Source organism: Tursiops truncatus, chromosome 2 (genome assembly GCF_011762595.2).
Source record: "Tursiops truncatus isolate mTurTru1 chromosome 2, mTurTru1.mat.Y, whole genome shotgun sequence".
Taxonomy (NCBI): domain Eukaryota; kingdom Metazoa; phylum Chordata; class Mammalia; order Artiodactyla; family Delphinidae; genus Tursiops; species Tursiops truncatus.
Genome location: NC_047035.1, coordinates 76738704 through 76762399, shown reverse-complemented (window position 1 = coordinate 76762399; position 23696 = coordinate 76738704). Strand labels below are relative to the sequence as shown.

Below are 23696 nucleotides of genomic sequence, written 5' to 3'. Positions count from 1 at the left end.
CCTGCACCTGTAACCCTGAAAACTCTGCCTAATTCCTGCTTTTATTAATGCTTTTCCGGACTTTATTTATTTACTTATTTATGGCTGCATCGGGGCTTCGTTGCTGTGCGCGGGCTTTCTCTAGTTGCGGCGAGTGGAGGCTACTCTTCGTTGCGGTGCGCGGGCTTCTCATTGTGGTGGCTTCTCTTGTGGAGCACAGGCTCTAGGCACGTGGGCTCAGTAGTTGTGGCTCACACACTCTAGAGCGCAGGCTCAGTAGTTGTGGCGCATGGGCTTCGTTGCTCCACGGCATGTGGGATCTTCCCGGACCAGGGCTCAAACCCATGTCCCCTGCATTGGCAGGCGGATTCTTAACCACTGCGCCACCAGGGAAGCCCTTTTCCAGACATTTTTAAGACCAAACAAAATCTAAACTCCAAGCATAATAATATTCTCGCTCCTTTAAGTAGGAAAAAGTGTGATGATAGTTTCTTACTGAGTTTTGACTTAGATCCATCAGTCTTTCAAAATGACTTAGAGTATGTGCTGTCAGCAAATACATGAGTCATTTGCCAAATGTTTATTGAGCCCCTACTCTGTGCTAGGCCCTGGGGACTAAAAATTGAAAACACCATCCTGACTTGGAAGATTAACAGCACGATGGATTCCCCTCTTCTCCCCGCGTACATAGAATATCAGAGGCTAAATTAGAATGACAACTGCATTTCAAGCACAGGAGGTCTATTTGCTAAGCTTTTAGCCTGGTACCTTCTGAAAAGTAGGGAGATTCTAAAATATTCTACCAGATCGCAGAGCTGAGATCTTCTGCTAAGTGTCTGGTAACCTGGAAGTGAAGAGAACACACTACCCATCCTAGTCCTTAAGTGGCCATGACCTCTTTGCTAGCCGTCCCACGTTGAACGTCTCAGCTCCTGACTTGGGACAGCTGTTGTTGAGCCAGAACTTACCTAGGGACCCCTGATTAGTTGAAGGCCCACCCAGTCAACCAGTGACTGAACATTTTGGTCTTGAAATAGCATGGCCAAATGAACATGGCCAGCCTGCATCCACTGTTGCCTCCCCAGAGACACCCTACTTAGGCCTACTTTTAAATGGCAGATCCCTCTTGCCAGAACTGGAAAATCCATGGAACTATAGCACGTGGAGTGTTCCTACATAGCAGTGATCATCAGTCTCGTCAACTGCTTGGAAACAAAAATGAATGAAAGGGGGCTTCCCTGGTGGCGCGGTGGTTGAGAGTCCGCCTACCGATGCAGGGGACATGGGTTCGTGCCCCGGTCTGGGAAGATCCCACATGCCACAGAGTGGCTGGGCCCATGAGCCATGGCCACTGAGCCTGTACGTCCGGAGCCTATGCTCCGCAACAGGAGAGGCCACAACGGTGAGAGGCCCGCGTACCGCAAAAAAAAAAAAAAAAAAAGAATAAAAGGTTCCAATTTCAAATCTACTAAATTATTTACCTGGAAAGTCCTGGGCTCCCTCTAGCTTCTAGGTAAATGAAAGCCCTTCAGTTCCCAGAATTTTGCCTGCCGTATAGCTATGTAAAAAACTCACATAAAAAAAAAAAAAAAGCTGGGCACTTACTTTTGTATTGTTCTTGGCAGGTGGTGACCTACTTGGCAGGCTGTGGCCTACAGAGCTGCCCCATGCTTCTGGCCAAAGGATACCCTGATGTCGGCTGGAACCCCATTGAAGGGGAGCGCTACCTGTCCTTCCTGAGGTTTGCCGTCTTCGTGAACAGTGAGTCTCAGTTTTCCATGTTTTTCAGACCTAGGATGGCATAACTGTGGTGGATACTAGGAAAAGGAAATCCTTTGCACTGCTTCCTCTCCATAAATATGATAGATTCTATAGGTAGGTGGCAGCTGGAAGAAAAATCTCAGGGAGAATCAGGCTAGACAAGGATCCAGAGTAGAATCCAATGGACAGTCCTGAGCTCTAGTGCCAGAGCCTGCAAGGAACTCACTGCGTGGGCTTGGGCTTGTCATCTCTCTGTACCTCTTCTCCTAAAAGAGGGGGCTTATTAATATCTTGATCTCACCTGTTTCACAGAATTAAATGCAAGTGTGCCTCCAGATCCTTAGACTATTAGTTGGTTGGATAGATGGATGGATTGATGGATGGATAGATGGATGGGAGGAAGGATGGATGGATGGATGGTTGGATTGATGGATGGATAGATGGATGGGAGGAAGGATGGATGGATGGATGGATGGATGAATGGATGGTTGGATGGATGGATGGATGGATGAATAAAAATCAGGAATAACTGATCGCTGTTAAAGGTAACTAAACTCCCAGGAGAAAAAAATTGCTATAGAAACCCTAAACATTATTCTTCTTAATATTGATACAAGTCACCTCTCATTTATAGTGAATTCCAAGTTGACACAAATTCTGTATTTTCACTAGTTTAATGTGCCGAATATTGTGTAAAATAGTAACCTACTTTCTTAAAACTGTACCTTGTCTCCCTAGATTCTGCTAAAATACTAATTCACTTACATTTACGTTATAGTTAAAATAGTTCGCCCTTTTCCCAGTTTGGAGTTTCAGGCCAACAAATTCAGCTGGGCCGGTTAAGTGATCACAAAGAGGGATTGCACCTAATAAACAATCATGCCGATTTTTCTAACTATGAGAATTCACCTAAAAATATATTGGCGATGGGAATTCCCTGGTGGCACGGTGGTTGAGAGTCCACCTGCCGATGCAGGGGACACGAGTTCGTGCCCCGGTCCGGGAAGATCCCACATGCCGCGGAGCTGCTGGTCCCGTGAGCCATGGCCGCTGAGCCTGCGCGTCCGGGGCCTGTGCTCCGCAACGGGAGAGGGCATGGCAGTGGGAGGCCTGTGTACCGCAAAAATATATATATATATACATACATGTATATATATGTGTGTATATATATATATATATAGGTGTGACGTGATCATTATATTCCCATGTGTTCTTCTTGTCTTCCTTCCCCTCCCCCCCCCCCCCCCCGCTTATTTTCCTACACCATAATGCACTCTATTCTTAATACTTGAATGGTTTCCGTTGTCCCGGTTTTTCCCCTTTCCTGACTTGGTGACAGACCTTGAGGTGTCTACCTCTTGTTCCCCTGGGACTCATCCAGCCAAGTTTTTAGGAACTCGGGCCTTCTGCTTCTCTCTGCGTGTTCGTCACTGTCCCTCCTGTCTGTCCATCATCAGCATTGCTAAACTCCATTTTCTTCCTCTGAGGCCAGTTTCAGAGCATCCTCTAATAGTCTGTCTTACTTCTAATCCAGATGATTGCATGTCCAGAATTAGCACAGAGTTACTGTGGTAATAAAGGGAAATTTTTTGTTAACTAGATTTTAAAGATTCATAAATGTCACCAAATTATGTAAGTAGACTGTATGGACACAAACCAGATACAGGCAGGACCCATTTATTCATGTTGGCCACCTTCACAGTCAAGATCAAGTGCTTTATGAGTCAATTAGTGGGACTGTCCACATGGGTTATGAAGGTAGAGGAGTCCACTGGCTATGGTCTTACCTGGATGGCCAAATTCCAAAACTTCCTTATGCTTATTAGGTACTACCATATTCAGCTAAACTCTAAACCAAAAGCATTTGGTCCACCCTCTTTGCTTTCAGCTTGTTTTATGTCTTTTTAATATATTCTCTGCAGTACGATTTCATAATGCAATACATTCTAGCAAATCTATTAGACCATCAGTAGGAAGATATGTGCACTTTAATGTTTATTGTGTCTCTATTATATAAAGGCCACATTTGGTCTTGGCAAAGGATGTTGGCTTTTGCATTGAAAGAATTAACAGTCTAGTAAGTGGAACAGGCATGGAGAGAGGTCACTGTAATAAGGAGTGGAGTAAGGTAGGGACAGAGTGATAGAGGATTTCACGAGGGGAAGCTCACATCCTGTTGAGATCAGAAAAAGCCTCCTGGGGGAGGTGATATTAGAGATGAGCTTTGAAGGGTCAGATTTCCAGATGCAGAGATGCAGAAGAGGTGATCCAGGTAGGGAGAAGCTTGAACAGTGGCCTGAGAGCTAAAGCACACATGCTTAGGAAACACAGTGATTGGCTGATCTAGAGGATAGATACATGGTTGACAGTGGTAAGAGACCAGGTTTAAAAGGTAGGTAGGCAGCTATACTAGGGAGAATCTAAATGCCAAGCTGAGGCGTTTTGTCTTGATTCAGTGTGCAGAGAACTGGGAAAGAAGAGAGATTGATGGCAACCACTGGGAGCTTCTGTGCCCAGGTTAGGATAATGAGTTTCTGAATTATAATGGTGGTGATGGGAATGGGATGGAGGAGATCAGCTGGAAATAAATTGCAGAGACAGAACTTACAGGACTCGCTGGTGGTGATGACTCGCTGGTGGCGATGACTCTGGTGGCTGGGCCCTGGGTATGTTGGGAGAAAAGGAACAGAAGTCACTTTGAAGGTTAGAGATTTTGTGTGTGTGTGTGTGTTGGGTCTTCATTGCTGCACGCGGGCTTTCTCTAGTTGCGGCCAGTGGGGGCTACTCCTCTTTACGGTACACGGGCTTCTCATTGCGGTGGCTTCTCTTGCTGCGGAGCATGGGCTCTGGAGTGCACGGGCTTCAGTAGTTGTGGCACGCGGGCTCAGTAGTTGTGGCTTACGGGCTGTAGAGCACAGGCTCAGTAGTTGTGGCACATGGGCTTAGTTGCTTCACGGCATGTGGGATCTTCCCGGACCAGGGATTGAACCCGTGTCCCTTGTCCCCTGCATTGTCAGGTGGATTCTTAACCACTATGCCACCAGGGAAGTCCTGAAGCTTAGAGATTTAAGGGTAGGGAGAAAAGAAATAAGGATGGTCAAAAGGAGAAAATGGTTTGAGACGGAGGGTAATGAGCTTGTGTGATTCAGGTAATGATTTGCAAACCCCAAATGGAGATGCCCCTAATTGGGGCAATAGGATAGACATCAATCAGGCAACAGATTGGGACCGAGTAGACTTGCGGGTCACCTGCAGTTGAAATGGTAGGAGTGGACTGTCACAGGGGAGAGCATGAGAGAGAGAGGGATGGCAAGTATGGAAAAAGAAAAAATTAGAATCTTGTTGAGCACCTAGAGGAGACAGAGTGGCTCAGTCACAGCAGAATGACATGGAAGAGGTTGGGCTGGAGGCTGGAGTATCTTGGGTTCAGATATGGCTCCATCACTAGCTCTGTGAATTTAGGCAAGTTACTAAAACTTTCCTAGCCTTGGGGGTTTTTTGTATATAAAACAGAGATAATAATTGCATGTAACTCACAGAGTTGTTGTGAGGCTTAAATGAAGTAATCCATGGAGAACTCAGATTAGCACACTGCCAGAAATGTAGTAAGCCTACAGTTGTGTTAGTTGGCATTGTTTTTGTGATCCTTACAAGAGTATTAGGACATTTGAAATGGGAAGACTCTCATAAACAGATTCCTTGGGGTCTCAAAGCTCTTTGTCTTTACATCTTTATTTCAAAGTCTTTATATCTAAGAGGTGATTACAAAGGACTTCCCGGCCACTTTTGTGGCCTCTTCTCAGCAGTGAAAGATGAAGGTGTTATGGGTGATCATGATAGATAACGGGAGTGGTTATGGTGGGTGATGGGTGATGGTGGGGGTCGGTTGGTGGTAGGTGGTGATGGTGGGTGAGTCATAGTGAGGGTAGTAATAGTGGGTAGTGATTGGTGATGGCAGTGATGATGGGATATGATGGTTGAGTGGTAGCCATCGTGGGTTTTGTGAGGTGATCGAGGTGAGTGGTGGTTAGTGATGGTACGTGTGGTGATAATGTTTCGTGGGTAGTGGTGAGTGATGGTAGGGGTGGTCATAGTGGGTGATGGTAGTGGTATATGATGGCTGGGTGGCAGGCGGTCATAGTGGGTTGTAGGGGTGACTGTGGTAGGTGGTAGTGCGTGGTGAGGATGGTGGCGGTGGTAATAACAACTAACACTTAGCATTTTCATGTGCCAGGCATGGTTCAAAGCAATTTTATATGTATTAACTTCTTCATTTGATGCAACAATCCAATGAGTTAGTTACAGTTATCTCTATCAGTTTATGGATAAACACCCCTCTGCTGAGAGAGATTAAGTACCTTTCCCAGAATCACACAGCTAGTAAGACTTTTCCTAAGATTTGAACCAGAGCAGTTTGGCTCCAGAGGCCAAACTGTACTCAAACCATTATGTAGTATTGCCTTGATAACACTTCCTCCCTAATGAACAAGGAGAAATAGCATTTCCTCCTTTGAGCTGATCAGTAATTGTGGAATTATTTAATTTCTGTTTGGTGCTAATGTTTAAAAAAAAATTTTTTTTTTGAAGGCAAATCAAAAGCTCTTGCTAAGAGGGAGGGGATATGGGGATATATGTATACATATAGTTGATTCACTTTGTTGTACAGCAGAAACTAACACAACATTGTAAAGCAATTTTACTCCAATAAAGATGTTTAAAAAAAGTAAAAAAATTTAAAAAAGCTCTTGCTATATCAAAATAATAGAATTAGAAAATTCTTTCTAACATTATTTTACTAGTTTCTATTACAGTTGGTGTTAAATCTTCTTCTTAAAGCATATCATTTTCTCCACTTTATTTTTATTAGCTTGCTGGGAAGCCTTGGGTTGTGTTTAACGCTAGGAGTCCTGAAGCTGACAAGTTTCTGTTAACCCAGGAGTTGCAAACTTTATAGCCAGTGTACACACAGATGTGTCTGGGTGTCTGATTAACCCCTTCCTAATGTAGCACCAAGTAGGAAAAGATTCCTTACAAAGCCTCAAAAAGAAAGCAAAAGTAATTCTGTGCCTCGTTAGCGTCCTCGGAATATTTTAGTGATATCTTCCTCAGGCTACAAGCTTATCTGTGAGGAACACAGCGTGTCCTAGCTTTGCTGAATCTTGTTTCCCTAGGCAGCTTGGTCATCAGTGGTCATAAGCTGGGCATCCATCATATGACGTGTGCAGAGTACATGAGGGGTTATGAGAAGTGACAGGAGACATGCTCTAGAAGTTCTGCCCTGAAGTCACTTACGAATCAAAGCAGCAAACAGAGCAAACCCAAGTAAAATTATCGGCAACGTACATACATACTAAAAACTCGACTACACCTACCTACGTAGTGAGACGTGTGACTGTTGGCAGGCCAGAAGTGATGGTGCTTATTGGAATCTGGTGAAGTGAATATAGGAATGCCTGGGGAAGAAGGCAAATGTTGAATAACATCTTGAAGAAAGAAATGGACATAGTTTAACAGAGTAGTTGGGGGAGAGCATACTGGGGGGCGTTGAGCTGGGAGCCATGAAACTTTTAGGATGTGTCATTTATGTCTCAATAACAATGGAAGAAAAGTCTTTTAGGATCAAGGGTACAAAGTAGCATGTTAGCTTTGAAGGGCAGAGTAGGAATGAATGCTTAAAAGAATCAGCTGGTTCGTATATTCATGTTTTTAGAGTTAGAAAAAGATGTAATAACCATTCTTCAGTGTGATTGGTACTGATGACCGGGGATGGTTAGGATTAAAATGTCTAAGATGTCCTCAAATTTATAATCCTAGGAAACGGACAGCCTTGCTTCCTGCAAACAAAGGCTGATAATTGGTCTGATAATGCAGTGATGGAGAGTCACCCTCAGCGTTCCGTCTGATCATTTCAAACCTCTACATGATGTTAACAAGAGGCTCGAGCATACAGGGTTAGATAGTTCAGACATGAACCCTGTTCTTATTAAATATACGGTCTAGCGAGAAAAGTAGAAACAGGTACAAACAATTCATTCATTATACTTGTGTGCGGTGCTTTAAGGAAGAGGATAGGGTATTTGAGAGGACCCTGGGGCTTCCAAGCTTAAGCTGGTCCTGAAGGATGAAGTGGAGTTACCTAGATCAAGGTTTTATGTCAAAGGAATGAGAAAGGCAAAGCTCCAGGCAAAGGAACTTAAAACAGGGATTGTGTTTAGAATAGAGAGAGTAAGAAAAGCGATGGGCGGAAGGTAAAATCATTTCATCCTTCCTAATCATCCCTGTGGCGAGAATGACCGCTTCTGGTTAAAATGGGGAGAATCATCCCATTTCCGTCCAACTTCTTAGGAACATTGAAAAGAAGGTCCTAATGCGAAGGCAGTGTTGAGAGCCTTTGAAGAAAGGCTCTGTGAACATACACACTGCTATTAAGCTTATTATTCATTTGGAACTCCAGCAAAAACATTGCTGTAAGCCCCTGGGCAAAGCTAGCTTACCTCAGATCTCTCTCTCCCTTGAAAAATGCCCTCAAGGTCAGTATTCAGCTTCCCCACTGTGGATTTGGTTGGCAGTCCAACTTCCTGAACTACAGGTAATTAGGAAGAGAATGTTCTCTCTCTTCTAATCAGGCCATCCTCTCTACCTTGTGAAGCCTTGAGAAATTCTTTTCCTTGGTCCCCTCTCCAGTTAGCATCAATGGTTGCACTTCAGTTCCTTCCTATTGCAGGGCGCCCTCTGCATCCCCCACGGATTGACCACAATTCAGTGATCAAGCGACGGCTTCCTGGGTCCATTGTAGCTCCAACCCAATTAGCTTAGATTTGAAGACCTGAAATTCAGATAAAATAAGGCTAATTTGGCAAATGAATTTCAATAGCAAACTCAATAGAACTCATAGCCTAATTTTTCAAATTCTTTTGGACATTGTGGTCCACGTTCCGTCAAATTCCATGATGCTGATGGCTTCGGAAGGAGCTAAGTTAATTTCAGTGTGCTGGTAAAGACAAGGGCTGACCCACAAGTCTTTCCATTCTGAGAACTGAAAGAATCAGAGCACAGTGTTTAAATAAGCTTGACTAACAGGGTTGGGTTTTTTCTCCATTTTTTGACACTTACAATTTCAAAGTTTTAGCTTCATTATTCTTGTCATAGAAAATGACAACTGAGAGTGTGCTACCTGGTAAGTTTTGTGGGCGAACAACATTTGAAAGTAGCCAGCTGTGAGTTATGTCTGTAACTAAGAATATTTGCTTTCAAGTATGCTGATGATCATGGTGCTTTTCTTTAAGTATCCCTCTGTGATTAAACTCTATCATGTATCAATGCCAGGTTCACCTCATAGGAAAATATGTCCTTAAGACTTAGCATCACCTCTTTATCTGAGCTCTTCTGTAAACTGTACGGTATCACTCAACCTTGTCCTTGGGTTCCTTTCCTGCCCTGATTCATTCCACCATACCATTATTGTGATTATTTTCCCTTTATAGCACCTCCTGAGAATTTTCTTCACATGGATTCTGGTTTAATTAAAAACAAATTCTCTTTTGATGTTATATTAGATGAAACCCGAAGAAAAGCTTCTTTATAAAAATTTCAGTCTCTTCTTGAAGGATTGAGCTATAAAATAGTGAATGCATGCTGATGGGCTGTATAAATTCAGTTTAATGAAATATTCTGAATCTAGTTACACAGTTCTAAAACTTACAGAGGTATATACTTACAATCCTGAATTTTCCCTGTGCTGTAGAAGGTCCGGTGATAAAAGAGGACATCAGCAGGCCAAGCTCTTGACCAGGACTACAGGTAGACCCTCCAGGGCTGTGAGACACAGCAGTGTGTGTTCACTTGTGAGTTTGTGTGGGCACAAGTTAGTTTCAAATATCTGAACAGCAAGCTCAGCCCTTCTGATGCTGTGGACATGGTGGAAGAAATCTCTGCATATAGGTTAAACTAATAGACTCACTCTAAAACTAGAAGAGGCACAAACATCTCAACAGGGCAATGAGACCCAGTGAGACTGTGCAGTGTACATACTCACACAGGGATTTGCTAAAAATCTGGAAGAGAAGCCAGATTTTATGGGTTCCCATTCGAATGCTCTACTCTAAGTTGATTCATAAAATTTTTCATCAAACAGAACTTAGACTCCTGTGATAGTTTTAAAATATATCTATAAATTCTTCCATGCTCCTTTTTCCAAAAGATGGAACCTGTTTCTTCTCCCTTTTTTATTTTTTTTATTTTTTTTTCCGGTACGCGGGCCTCTCACTGTTGTGGCCTCTCCCGTTGTGGAGCACAGGCTCCGGAAGCGCAGGCTCAGCGACCCCGGCTCACGGGCCCAGCCGCTCTGCGGCATGTGGGATCTTCCCGGACCGGGGCACGAACCCGTGTCCCCTGCATCGGCAGGCGGACTCTCAACCACTGCGCCACCAGGGAAGCCCTTCTTCTCCCTTTGAGTGTGAGCTGGACTCAGTGAATCACTTCTCATGAATAGGATATGGCAGAAGTGACAGTATGTGACAAAGTTGTAAAAGGTATTGCAGCTTCTGCCTTACCCTCTCTCTTGGATCCTTTGCTCTGTGGGAAGCCAGCTGGCATGTCATGAGAACACTCAAGGAGCCCTGTGGAGAGGTCACATGGTGAGGAACGGAGGCCTCCTGCCAACAGCCATGTGAGTGAGCGTGGAAGCTGATACTCCACGTCCAGTCACGCCTTCAGGAGACTGCAGCACTGGCTGACATTTTTACTGCAACCTCATAGGAGATCCCAAGCCAGGACCACCTCACTTAGTCACTCCCGAATTCCTGACTACAGAAACTGTGAAATAATAGTTACTGCCTTAACCTGCTAAGATTGGAGGAAAATTTTAATGCAAGAATAAATAATTAATATTACAACAGCATATCAAGATGCTATCTATTATAGAGCTCAATCCTCTAATAATATCTGATGATCTTATTTAAAAGTTTTTCTTTAGGCTTCATCCAATATACAACATCAAAAAGTCTTGTCTTTGAGACTTCTTATTAGCCCAGGGATAAGTTCTTAGAAACAAATTAAGTTGTCATCTGAGACACTGAGACAGAAAGTGTGTTTCATGAAATTGTTTGAACAAGCTGTAAAACTACTTTTGATTAAAATATTGTCTCTGAGAAGCATTGGCTATCCCTCTCTACATGTCATAGTTCACTGCTTAATTATTTCTTTGGGAAATGATACCCTGTCTATAGTTGTCTATGGTTCTTCCAAAGAAAAATACCAGCAAAATACAATTGTCCAACCTTTAGCTCCCCACAGAGCTAGTCTAAGAGTAACCAAGATAACTTTACCAAGTAGATTCTCACCTGGATAAATGATTTCAGAAATGCCCTGAGGTTCATCCCCACAGACCTGGTTGTTCTAGGGTATGTATTCGACTCTGAGAGAAGACAGCTCAGGAGCTAGCATGTCACTTCTCGGGATGTTAATTGAGGCACACCCGATTGAGTTACCATCTTACCTCCTCTCAAAGGAAGGAAGGAAATACCTATTAAGCACCCCTCAGGGAGTTAATAAAGAGGTAAAGTCACTTGTGAATTGATCAGTAATCCATGGCAGACTCAGTAGTGTATTTCTTGCCCTCTGAGGACCTAAATATAGCGAAATAATGTGAATAGCACAAAATCCTGAACTGAGAAGTAAGACTATTCTATATCAGTTAATCGTAATACTTCAAATAAATAGAGTCTGATGTAATTTATCAAAGCTCCCCTCTCTCTGCATCAGTATTACCTCCTAATCTTAAGAGTATGTGACAAGATCAATCAAATACTGTCCTCCCAGCCTCGTCAATTAGAAATCAAATCTGGGGGAATTCCCTTGTGGTCCAGTGGTTAGGACTCTGCACTGTCACTGCTGAGGACATGGGTTCAATCCCTGGTCTGGGAACCAAGCCACCTGGCGTGGCCAAAAAGAAATCAATTCCGGGGTTGTTCTCTCCAATGCGATGGTAATAATGCTTCTTTCCCTTAGGTGAAAGTGTGGAAGAAAACGCCAGCGTTGTGGTCAAGCTGCTCATTAGACGCCCCGAGTGCTTCGGCCCGGCCCTGCGGGGTGAAGGAGGAAATGGTCTGTTGGCAGCCATGCAAGGCGCCATTAAGATCTCTGAGAACCCAGCCCTCGACCTCCCCTCGCAGGGGTACAAGAGAGAAGTGTAAGTGAATGAATTGCCTTCTCACCCCAGTATGGTTGTCGAGCTCTGAAATATTCTCAGTACACGCACGGTAAAGCAAACGTCCATAACCTCCATAACCTCCCCCTGGCAGAGAAAGCACAGGCGCTCTGCAGTTGTGGCTCACACATTTTAGGTCACTGTGTCAAGCTTGCTGTTATCTTGACTCCCAGTAAGCCTAGTGATCAGTATCATCTTCATCCCTTTGCATTTCTCCTACTCCACTCAGGCCAGTTGGCAAATGGAGGAGTCAGCAAGCTCTTTCAGCCCTCGCTGCGCCTCCCTATGGCATCCCCATGGGAGGAAGCTGTATCCAGGCTAAGAGGCCTGGACCAACAGGGTTCCAGTCACTGTCTAACCCCAGCCCGTTCCCTTCAATATTTTGAACCTTGGTGTCCCATCTCATACCTCACTTTTAAGAAGAGGGAGTACCCTGCACTCCCTCTTCCGAAAGTGTTCGATTTGATTCCTTAGGTAAAAAGAAAGCTGCAGAATGTGAAAAACCACAGCAGTAAAAATCTTGGTATTTAGGGCTTCCCTGGTGGCACAGCGGTTTAGAGTCCGCCTGCCGATGCAGGGGACACGGGTTCGTGCCCCGGTCCGGGAAGATTCCGCATGCCGCGGAGTGGCATGTTAATGTAATATTGAAGATCCCACATGCCGCGGAGCGGCTGGGCCCGTGAGCCATGGCCACTGAGCCTGCGCGTCCGGAGCCTGTGCTCCGCAACAGGAGAGGCCGCAACAGTGAGAGGCCCACGTACCGCAAAAAAAAAATCTTGGTATTTAATGGTTAAAGACATAGTTAGTATGTTATCAGATTGCCTTGTGACCTTCCTTTCATTATGTCTTGTGAACATTTCCCTTTTATTGCAGCCTCTAGATTAGACCCCAGAATCTAGAGATGGGATATAACTCAGCAGAGGTAACTTTGCAGCCAGTGGCTCCTTTTTTTTGGGGGGGGGGGGTGGCGGAGGTGGTTATTAGTTCTGGTAGGTGATCTGGTAGAGTTAGATAGAATCCCGAACATAAACTGTCCTAAATTTCTCATGTAAAATGAGAAAAACTGAGGCCCAGAGTCAAATAGCTTGTTAGCAACAGGGCCAGGACCTGGACTTGACCCTTCTGACTTCTTGTCCAATGTGCTTTCCATGTCTATTAAGGAAGGAAAAGGGAAGGAATGGTTGGTAGGAGCTTTGGGGGTCCCAGTGCAGCTCCATGAGTATGTGTGGTCTGCATGATGCATTCATGTCAGTAAAGTTCATGGGACCCTAGGAATGTCATGAACAAATATTTGGGTCCCTTGAGCCTGGTGAGTTAAACCATCTCATTGACAGCTAGAGGGAGAGAAGGAGCCCAACGGAAAGGATGCGTGATGCCCAGGGTGAGCAGAGAAAGTGTTTCCATATCGTGTCTAAAACAGGGCCCCACCTGCCAGGCTGCCTACACCTTGTGTTGGTTCTCTCTCAGCAGCACGGAGGACCATGAAGATGAAGAAGAGGTTGTGCACATGGGCAATGCAATTATGTCATTTTATTCGGCTCTTATAGATCTGCTGGGCCGCTGTGCTCCTGAAATGCACGTAAGTGATGAGTTCCCAGAGAGCGGATTTGAGGGGCTTGAACCAGGAACACTGTAGATTTCATGAATGTCATTTCTTCTTCCGACTCTGACATTTGTGAACATGCCTTTCTCTCTGTTCCTTTTAGCCAATATCAGAAGTAGTTTCCATCTCTCGTACCTGATTCTACAGTTTTCCAGGGAATGACTCCTGGGAAGATCTCTGCGTTGTGTGATTTCTCTGTGACACTAATAGGGCATATCTGATACATGTTCTGTTTCAAAAGCCTCCCAAAACTATGTTTTCCTATGCCTCGACTTGGTCAAAATGTGACCAACTTGATTTCTTGATTGTGTCTATCAGGACACTCCACATGGAAAATCCTTTCTTGACAACCATGGTGTCAGGCATCAGGAAGGTAGTCACAGTTCATGTTTGCTTATTTCCCAGAGGTAAGCTTTACAGACATACTAAAAAAATTGTTTCTAGGGCTTTCCTGGTGGTGCAGTGGTTGGGAGTCTGCCTGCCGATGCGGGGGACACGGGTTCGTGTCCCGGTCCGGGAAGATCCCACATGCCGCAGAGCGGCTGGGCCCGTGAGCCATGGCCGCTGAGCCTGCGCGTCCGGAGCCTGTGCTCCACAGCGAGAGAGGCCACAACAGTGAGAGGCCCGCAAACCGCAAAAAAGTTATGTTTTCACCTTCCTTTTTCCCTCTCTGCCTGGGGGTGGAGAAGGAGATTGGCCTTATTTCTCATAAAGACTCACATCATAAGTGAGAGAGGAAATAATTACTTCTTGTAGGAAAACAGAAAAGATAGCTTTTTATATTTAAAAAAATACTTGGTTAACTCTTTAAAAGAACTGTTGGATTTGCTCATTCAGGGCTCCGGCGCCTGCCTCTCTCCGCAGTGCTCACTGCCTTTGGATTATGTCAGAGCGTCTCCTGAAAGTACTTGCAGTGCAGATTGGGATGACATAAACAGTGGTTTCTGGTATGGATGAGGTTATATATTTGGTCACTGCCAAGAGAACAGTGGATATGTTGTATTTGTTTAATGCTAATGAAAGACAGAATCAATTAAAGTAGTGGCTTTCAAACTTCCTTTCTGACCAAAAAAAAAAAAAAATTTGTTTTGATCATAGTAAGACGTACAATTTACATTGCAACCTAGTATACATATATTCCAGAAACAAAGTTTATCCTTACTATGGATAATGCACTCTAATATTTTCTATTCTATACTAATTTATTTCATGCTTTTTAATGCTGGTGACAGTCCACTAAATGAGGTTACAGCCCACTAATTGGTCATGACTACAGTTTGAAAGACATTGCATTAAAGCATTCACTCTTACCTTTCTTCCAGTTTGTCATGGTCTTATCTAATAAATGATGTAGCCTGTTTGCAAATCCATCTACAAGTGTTTAGGGAAACTATTCCAGTATGGAAGAATCTAGGATAAAAGTACTGTGGAGAGGAGAAAGTCTAAATCTTCGAAGTGAGGCTATTCTAGTTCCCACTGTGGAACCTGTACCTTACCCACATAGGCCCATCTTTCCATTCCTGTGCCCTTATACAAATAAAGGAAGCTTGAAAGGGGGCTAGGGAAATACTGGGGTGTCCTACAGTCTTGGGGCAGGGTGTCATTTCCCCAGATCACCTGTAATCACTTCAAAAAGCAGGTTACACCGTTTGCCTAGTCTCGGGAAGACAGGCCGCATGGGATAGCTAAGTCATCAGAGCCCCACTGGGAAGGCGTTTCCTCCTTGCTTACTGCCCCTCAGATTCAATACCTTATACACACACACACACACACACACACACACATACACACACACACACACACACACACACACACACACAGACATTTCTCCCCTGGCCCCTCCTCTGTTAGTGAGGGGGAGGGCTGATGCCGTCATCACTGACAGCCTCCCCTCTGCCCGCAGGAATGAGAGGTGGCAGCTAGGGTCACACACAGGTGTTCTCCTGTCTCCAGTCCTTCAAGCATTATGTCTCAGCATGTCATCCACCTCCCTCCTGGGTAGAGTCTATCCTGAGCTCATGACAGTTCCATTGCTGGCTAAGAGCCTGTGCCCAGAAGCGCACCTGCTGCCCCCAGATCCAAGAGAGTGTGCACCTGCACATCCCACCTGTGGCCATAAGGATCAGGTTATCCGTCCCCGGATAATTCCCTTGAGATGTTCACGTTCTCTCTGACATCCTCTACACCCCTTTTATTGCCCTAGTCCCAGCATTAATCAAATTTTTAGGAAATAGAAATTCCTAAGTCGTTTCTACATTTAGCAGAATTCCAGGGTCTGGAATCGTGGCCACATTGTCACCACTCCTGTCATAGCCACCGAGAGCTCCTGGTGTTGCAGTCACACTGAGGACAGGCTGCACCTTCACTGCTGAGACTTGATGCCAAAATGGCGTGACCATTGCTGTCGCAGCAAAGGAACACACTAACCCTCCTTGGCCAGAGTCATTCCCTCAGTAGCAGCTCTTCTAGAAAATCAGGAGAAAGCTCCTCTTTTCCCTGTGGTCACACATGTCTAGAACAATTAGGAAAACATAGACGTGTACCCACCCCATCCCCCCGACAAGGAGAACCATTTTACTGCCCCAGGCTTCTGAAGCAGGAGTGTGGGAACCTCATTTATCTTACTCTCCAAACCTGCCTTGCAGCTTATCCAGACAGGAAAGGGGGAAGCCATCCGGATCAGGTCCATCCTGCGCTCCCTGGTCCCCACCGAGGACTTGGTTGGAATCATCAGCATCCCCTTGAAACTGCCCTCCCTGAACAAAGGTAAGGGAAGCTGCTGGAGGCTGAGTTCTGCCAGTCTCCCCAGGGCCACCTGCTCACAGCAGGACTCCATCCGCAGTGCAGGGCTCCTCCCAGCCTCCTACTGCAGGGCAGGCTGCACAGGCGAAGTATCTTGCTCTTTTTCTGGTGTTGAGGGGTCCTCTCCTCCCAGCTCCAGCCGGCTGCTGTCTCCCCTGCTCCCCTGCGTTGAGACTCTCGTACCCCATTTCCTATCAGTACGGCTAGTCCAGACCTCAGTCTTCTGAACTCCAGCCCTCTGGAAGGAGGCTGATGGACTGGAACCAATGAGATCTCTCACCAAACCTTCCTTCTCCTTTGCCTCTGTGCCCCCAGCTTGTCCAGCCAGCCAGAGCAACAAAAGGATAGGGTCTGACCCAGGCTCCCCTGCACCACAGTACTGTGTCCCTCACAGCCATGGATCATAAAGAGTTTTCCCCCTGTGCTACATGTGACATTGGGCATCAGTCCTTATTAACTTTGCAAAACTTATACTCTCCCAAAAGCACACAGGTTCTCCATGTCACTCCACCTGCTACCCAGGCAGTTTCCTCTTAGCAGACGGAAGAATTGGAAAGATAGTATGATTTTGTTATAGAGTTTCCCAAAACTAGTGTTCCAAGGAACATTTTTATAAAAGATACTAATTGGTGTACATGTCAGCAAGGGGTTTGCAGTCAATCACTTTGGGGAACCTATGGAATATATCACATTTTTTCCATCCTTATTGAGATATAACTGACACATAATGTTATATAAGTTTAGGGTGTACAATGTTATGATTTGATATTACAAAATGTTTACCAAAATAAGGTTAGTTCATGCATACTTCACCTCACATAATTACCATTTGTTGATGTTGTTGTTACGGTGAGAACATTTAAGTTCTACTCTCATAGTAACTTTCACATAGTAACTCTCATAGTAACTTTCACAATACAGTATTGTTAACTATGGTCACCATGCTGTACATTAGATCCCCAAAACTTATTCATCTTATAACTGAAAGTTTGTACCCTTTGGCCAACATCTTCCATTTCTCTCACTTCTCCCAACACCTGGTAACCATCAATCTACTCTCTGTCTCTATGAGTTCAATTACTTTAGATTTGACACATAAGTGAGATTATACAATACTTGTCTTTCTCTGTCTTATTTCGCTTAGCATTATACCTTCAAGATCCATCCATGTTGTTGCAAATGGCAGGATTTCCTTCTTTTTGTGGCTAAATAATATTCCTCTGTGTGTGTCTGTATATATGTGTATACATACCACATTTTCTTTATCTATCTATTAGACTATTTTATTTCTATATCTTGGCTATTGTGAGTAATGTTGCAGTGAACATAAGGATGCAGATATCTCTTTGAGATAGTGATTCCATTTCCTTTGGCTATATATCCAGAAGTGGGATTGCTGGATCATTTGGTTGTTGGATTTATAATTTTTTTGAGGAACCTCAACTCTGTTTTCCATATTAGCTGCACCAATTTATATTCCCACCAACAATGCACAAAGATTCCCTTTTCTCCATATCCTCACCAGCATTTGTTATCCCTTGGTTTTTTGTTTTTGTTTTTTATAATAACCATTCAACAGGTGTGAGGTGATATCTCATTGTGGTTTTGATTTGCATTTCCCTGATGATTAGTGATGTTGAGCATCTTTTCACGTACTTGTTAGTCATTTGCATGTCTCGGAAACATGTCTATGTGGGTCCTTTGCCCATTTTAAATCAGATTATTTGTTTTTGGTTTTGCTGTTGAGTTTTTATAGTTCCTTATATATTTTGTATATTAACTCCTTGTTAGATATATGGTTTGCAAATATTTTCTCATATTCTGTAGGTTGTCTTCTCATTTTGTTGATTGTTTCTTTTGCTATACGGAAGTTTTTTTAATTTAATGTAGTGCCACTTGTCAATATTTGGTTTTGGTGTCATATCCAGAAAAATCATTGTCAAGGAGCTTACCCACTATGTTTTCTTCTATGTTTCCGGAATTTTTCAGTTTCTTCTGCGTTGTCCAATTTGTTGGCATATAAGTGTTCATAGTAGTCTCTTCTGATCCTTTCTGTTTGTGTGTTATCAGTTGTAATGTCTCTTCTTTCATTTATAATCTTATTTATTTGAGTCTTCTCTCTTTTTCTTGGTAAGTCTAGTTAAAGGCTTGTCAATTTTGTTTATCTTTTCAAAAAGTCAACTATTAGTTTTGTTGATAATTTTTATTGTTTTCCATTCTCAATTCATTTATTTCTGCTCTGCTCTGTCTTATTTCCTTCCTTACAGTATTAGAATATTCTGGATCTGACTATATACTTAGCTTTAACAGTGTGTGATATATTTTCATGTTATTAATTAGTATCCTTTCATTTCAGTTTGAAGAACTCCTTTCAGCATTTCTTATAAGTAAGACCTAGTGGTGATGAATTCCTCCCACTTTTATTTGTTTGGGAAAGCATTTATCTCACCTTCATTCCTGAAATACAATTTGCTGGGTACAGTATTCTTGGTTGGCAGTTTTCTTATTTCAGCATTCCGAATATATCATTCCATTCTTTCCTGGTCTGCAAGGTTTTGGCTGAGAAATCCACTGATAGTCTAATGGGGGTTCCCTTGCATTGAAAGAAATTTTTTTCTCTTGTTAATTTTAAAATTTTCTCTTTGTCTCTGGCTTTAGACAGTTTTATTACATTGTGTCTTAGAGAAGATGGTTTGGGATTGAAATTTGGGGGTGACATAGCAGCTTTATGAACTTGGATGTCCAAGTATCTCCCCAGGTTTGGGAAGTTCTCAGCCATTATTTCTTTAAATAAGCTTTCTGCCTCTTTCTTCCTCTCTTCTCCTGGGACTCCAGTGATATGTGAATTGTTTCTCTTAATGGTGTCCCTTAAGCCCTGTAAGACCTTCATTCCTATACATTCTTTTTTCTTTCTGTTCTGCTTACTGGGTAATTTCAAATTATCTGTCTCTGAGTTTACAGATTCTTCTGCTTGGTCCAGTGTGCTATTGAAGCTCTCTATTGAATTTTTCCATTCAGTCATTGTATTCTTCAGCCCCAGTATCTCTTTTCTGTTCTTTTTTATGTTTTTAATGTTCTGTTCTATCTCTTTGTTGAACTTACCATTTTATTCTTGTATTGTTTTCTCTATATTAAATTGTTTATCTGGATTCTCTTGTAGCACTCTAAGCATCTTTAGAATAATTATTTTGAATTCTTTGACAGGCAATTCATGTATCTCCATTTCCTTGAGTTCAGTTACTAGAAGGTTACCGTGTTCTTTTTGTGCTGTCATGTTGCCCTTATTCTTCATGATTCCCGTAGCCTCGCATAGGTATCTGTGCCTTTGAAGAAGCAGTCACCTCTTCCAGACTTTATGGACTGACTTTGGCAAAGAAAGAGCCTCACCTTCAGGTGGGGTTCATTAAATTGTACTGTGACCCAAGGTCTAATGGTACAGGGCACCAAGTACAGGGGTGTGCGGCAGCTTCAGGTCCAGAGGGGGCATGATGTCTTACTGACTCAGGCCACTGGGGTCAACAACACTGACAACTGCATGGACCTTGGCAAGTGCTGCCTGGGGTCCGCAGTGGCTTCAAGGGCTGTTGGGGTCCTAAGCAGTGCTTCTAGGTTCTAGTAACTAGGGACCAGGGTAGGCAGTAGTGGTGGCCAGAGCCAGTGGTACACATACACTTGGCTGCAGGGACCAGCTGCAGGTGACTGTGTAGTGGCAGAGGCCAACTGCAGACACACACTTAGTGGCAATGGCAGGGACCAACAGCAAAGACCAGAGCCAACCGTGGGTACAGTAGCACCTGCAGAGACCCTGGCTATCAGCGTGCACTCCCGTGCTTGCAGGGTCTCACCTGGGTGCGTGCACAGCAGTGGAGGCCAGTGATGAGAGCTGGGCTGGCAGCATGCAGCTGCACAGCTGGAGTGACTCACCCTTCAGCTGAAGGGGTCTAGGTGGCATCTTGTACTCTCACAACCACAGGGCTGGGGCTGGCTGCCCGTGCGGATTTTGGGTTCTGGCTGGTGCAGGAGAGGCACTGGGGAGAGAGTCAGGTGACTGGGCATCTGTGAACACAAAAACCTGTGGGACAAAAACCGGTGAAATCTGGATTTTGTGGCGGCTGTGCTGGCTTTTGGTTTCTTCAGTGGCAGAAGCTGCTGGGTCCTCAGCAAGCAGGTCACCGGGAACCACAGTGGCTCCTACTGTGTGGCTGATACTGGTAGCCCCTGCCCTTCTTCCCTGTTCCTAGCCATCTCTAGACACCTCAGCTTTGCCAGTCTCTGGGTGGGGTGAAACCAAAGCTAGTCCTTCACGCAGTGCCCCAGAAGGCTGGGAAAGCCGATCTCCCACCACACTCTCGCTTTCTGGCAAAAGGAACTCTTTCCAGCTGAGGAGTTCCACTCTTGCCACTGCAATGCAGGCAAAATGAAGCTACCCTTCCTTCCCTTTTTGTGCACTTACTCTGAGATTTTGTTCCATTCTGTTGAAGTTTCTTAAGTGGATCCCTGAGCTCTCCCAAACTGGTTTGGTTCATGGATAGGTGTTTAATTGGTGATCTTTGGGGGGCGGGGGGCAAGGCTGGGGTCTCCTACCCCCCCATCTTGGTGACATCATTCTTGAATATATCACATTTTATAACTACATGAAGCACATTAAGATTATAAAGGCTCTGAGAAAACAAAATATAAAGAAAATAAATGTTGAGCTCAATGTTTCCCAAACCTTTTGAACACAAAGCACTCATTAGTATCCCGTTAAAATACTGTTCTTCAGAACACCACGTGTCTGAGAGATTAATTCAGCCTCCGATGTTCGGAAACAGCGCCCCCTGGTGCTCAGGGGAGGAGAAGCAGGCAGCCTCCTATCTGGAAGGTGTCTTCTCTCCTTGCTCTCCCAGAGCCCTGCACAGGTGCCTGGGCTGCCTTAGGTTCTGGACTGGATAGCGCTAAATGTTTGCGGCTCTCAGGGTGCCTTACGAAGTACAGTATTTATAGACGCTGTGACTTTAGCTTGATCATTTAGGGGCTCTCTTTCCTAGTTTTTGGTGTTAACAAAACAGTAGGAGGAAGACTTTCTTTTTTATCCTCTTTCAAGATCCTTTTTGTTCTCCAAGTCAAGAAATTTTTATTTTCTTCATGATATTTCCCCCACTTTATCTTTGAACTGCTCTATTAAAATAAGGTTAGAATTCTTGGATGATCTGATCTAAACTTCACCCAAATCAAATAATAGTTTCTAAATACTGAAAGAATATTTCCTCGGTTTTGTGCTATTTATGTTGCAATGGCTGTAAGCATGACACACTTTTCAATTTAATCTGCCTTACATTTTTCTCCCTCACTTTCTTCATCATTCAACAAAGCAATAAATCAAGCCCTGATTCCTAGCATTTACCCACCAGTTTCAAGCTCCCAATGTGACACCGCTGAGCATGGAGTTGGACAGAGAATGCACATAGCACCCTGTTGTACTGTGCTTCCAACATACAAATACAACAGATGTAAATAACCTCAAGTATAGTTTATAGTACAATAATTAGGAAGTGGTGATCTTTGAGTACTTGTTACCTTTTAAAATACAATACACTTAATTGCAAATCATAATTTTTAATAATGGATATATCTAATAACTGGCTCACAGAATTCCTGCAATTTTAACAGTCAGTTCTTCCAAGCCAGTATAAGCTGACTGTAGCACAACATTGTATTATTTCTAAAATTCCTGTTTCTTGTCAGGAGAACAAGCCATAGCCAGACAAGCTCTGTGTTCCATCTGAGACCGTGGAGCTAGAAAAGGGGAAATGACATTCTCTGTGTGTCTTTCAGATGGATCAGTCAGCGAACCAGATATGGCGGCCAACTTCTGCCCCGACCACAAGGCACCCATGGTGCTGTTCTTGGACCGTGTTTATGGTATAAAGGATCAAACTTTCCTGCTCCACTTGTTGGAAGTTGGGTTTTTACCTGACTTAAGAGCCTCTGCCTCTTTAGACACAGTAAGTGGTTAAAATAAGAAAAATTATTTTTCCATCATTTTAAATGATTAACATTGGAATTAGAAGTGAATAGTTTCTATCTACTCACTGATTACATACTAACAGTTTGCTTTAAAGGGTGAGAAAATAGAGGAACCAAGAAATGGCAGATGAATTAATTAGTCCAGAGACTGTTATGTAGGTAGACTGGACCTCAGATATTCAATCTAGCTCCCTCTAGGGCAAGGCTTCCCAAGCTCAGCACTCTTTGAGGTGGGGGTGGGGAGCATCCTGTGCATCGCAGAATGTTTAGCAGCATCCTGGGCCTCTACTGGTACTACATGCCCCCTGGTAGCACACCCCCCCACAAAGCAATTCACCAGAGGCACCCTGGGAGACAAAACCTCACATGAGAACTATGGCTCTGTCACTTATGGAAAAGGATGGCTGGCAGCAAGATAGGCTGGAAATACTCTTCATACCCTCACTCCTTAAGTTACGTGCACTGACCATCAGGAAGGATAGTCTGAAGCTCACGGCATGACAAGGTCAATGTAAGAGGCCAAATGCAAATCCAAGTTTGGAAGTCAAGGGTGAGGTAGGGTAATCCAACATCAAGAGACATCAAGACAGGAGGCCCCAGGAGTTAGAACACATGGAGGCCAGATGCCCCAAGTCAGGATGAAGCAGAGAGATCGTGTACTAGGAATCCTGGGTCCAAGGAGGAAAGACCAATTAGATCAGAGTAAGTTTTCAAACAAACCTTGGCCAGTTTAGGGTTGTTTTCAAAGAGCCAGTGGCATATCTTCTTGATCAGTCGTAAAGTTTCTCAAAGGCTCCACCTGGTGTCCAACAGCAATAGAGGTCTGAGCTCTAGTGATGGGTGGTCAGCTAACCAATATCTTAACTGGGGTGGATTCCATTTGAATGAGTTACACAGAAATGGATGGGGTCACCCAGAAATGGAAAGCAGGAGGAGCCCCAGTCTGAATGGGAGCTCTGCCCCTATCTGTGGCATGGAGATAAGAAATGGTATATCCATGAAGGCATTAGAGACATATGGCTGTTTTGTCAAATTAAAACAATGCTTCCACAGCGATTTTTTTGAGGTTTCCTATAAATTCCTTGATTTAAAATATTAAAATATTTTTAACTTGTGGGACATGCCCAAGTTTCCTGATCAAAGCATTAAACTTGTTTATACATCAAATAAACAGCAAATACTGTTCTAGAATTTGGTGTTCAAAGCACATGCTTGTCTACACACCACCTACCACAAAAGAAGTTTTGTATTCGGTTCCTCAGCACACGTATTTTCATGCATTCTCTTTTGAAAACTCTTAAGCCACCGGAATCAAAGCTCTTCCTTCCTCATTTT

General features: G+C 43.9%; 1 protein-coding gene across 1 annotated transcript in view; it reads left to right on the top strand.

Annotated features, from left to right (window-relative positions):
- The window catches only part of RYR3 (ryanodine receptor 3), a 366040-nt gene that overhangs the window by 230166 nt on the left and 112178 nt on the right, over positions 1-23696 (top strand). The window contains exons 43-47 of the mRNA XM_073799899.1: positions 1605-1740; positions 11749-11929; positions 13418-13526; positions 16196-16316; positions 22170-22339. Of these exons, the coding sequence (XP_073656000.1) occupies positions 1605-1740; positions 11749-11929; positions 13418-13526; positions 16196-16316; positions 22170-22339 (717 nt within the window). The remainder of the gene's footprint in view (positions 1-1604; positions 1741-11748; positions 11930-13417; positions 13527-16195; positions 16317-22169; positions 22340-23696) is intronic.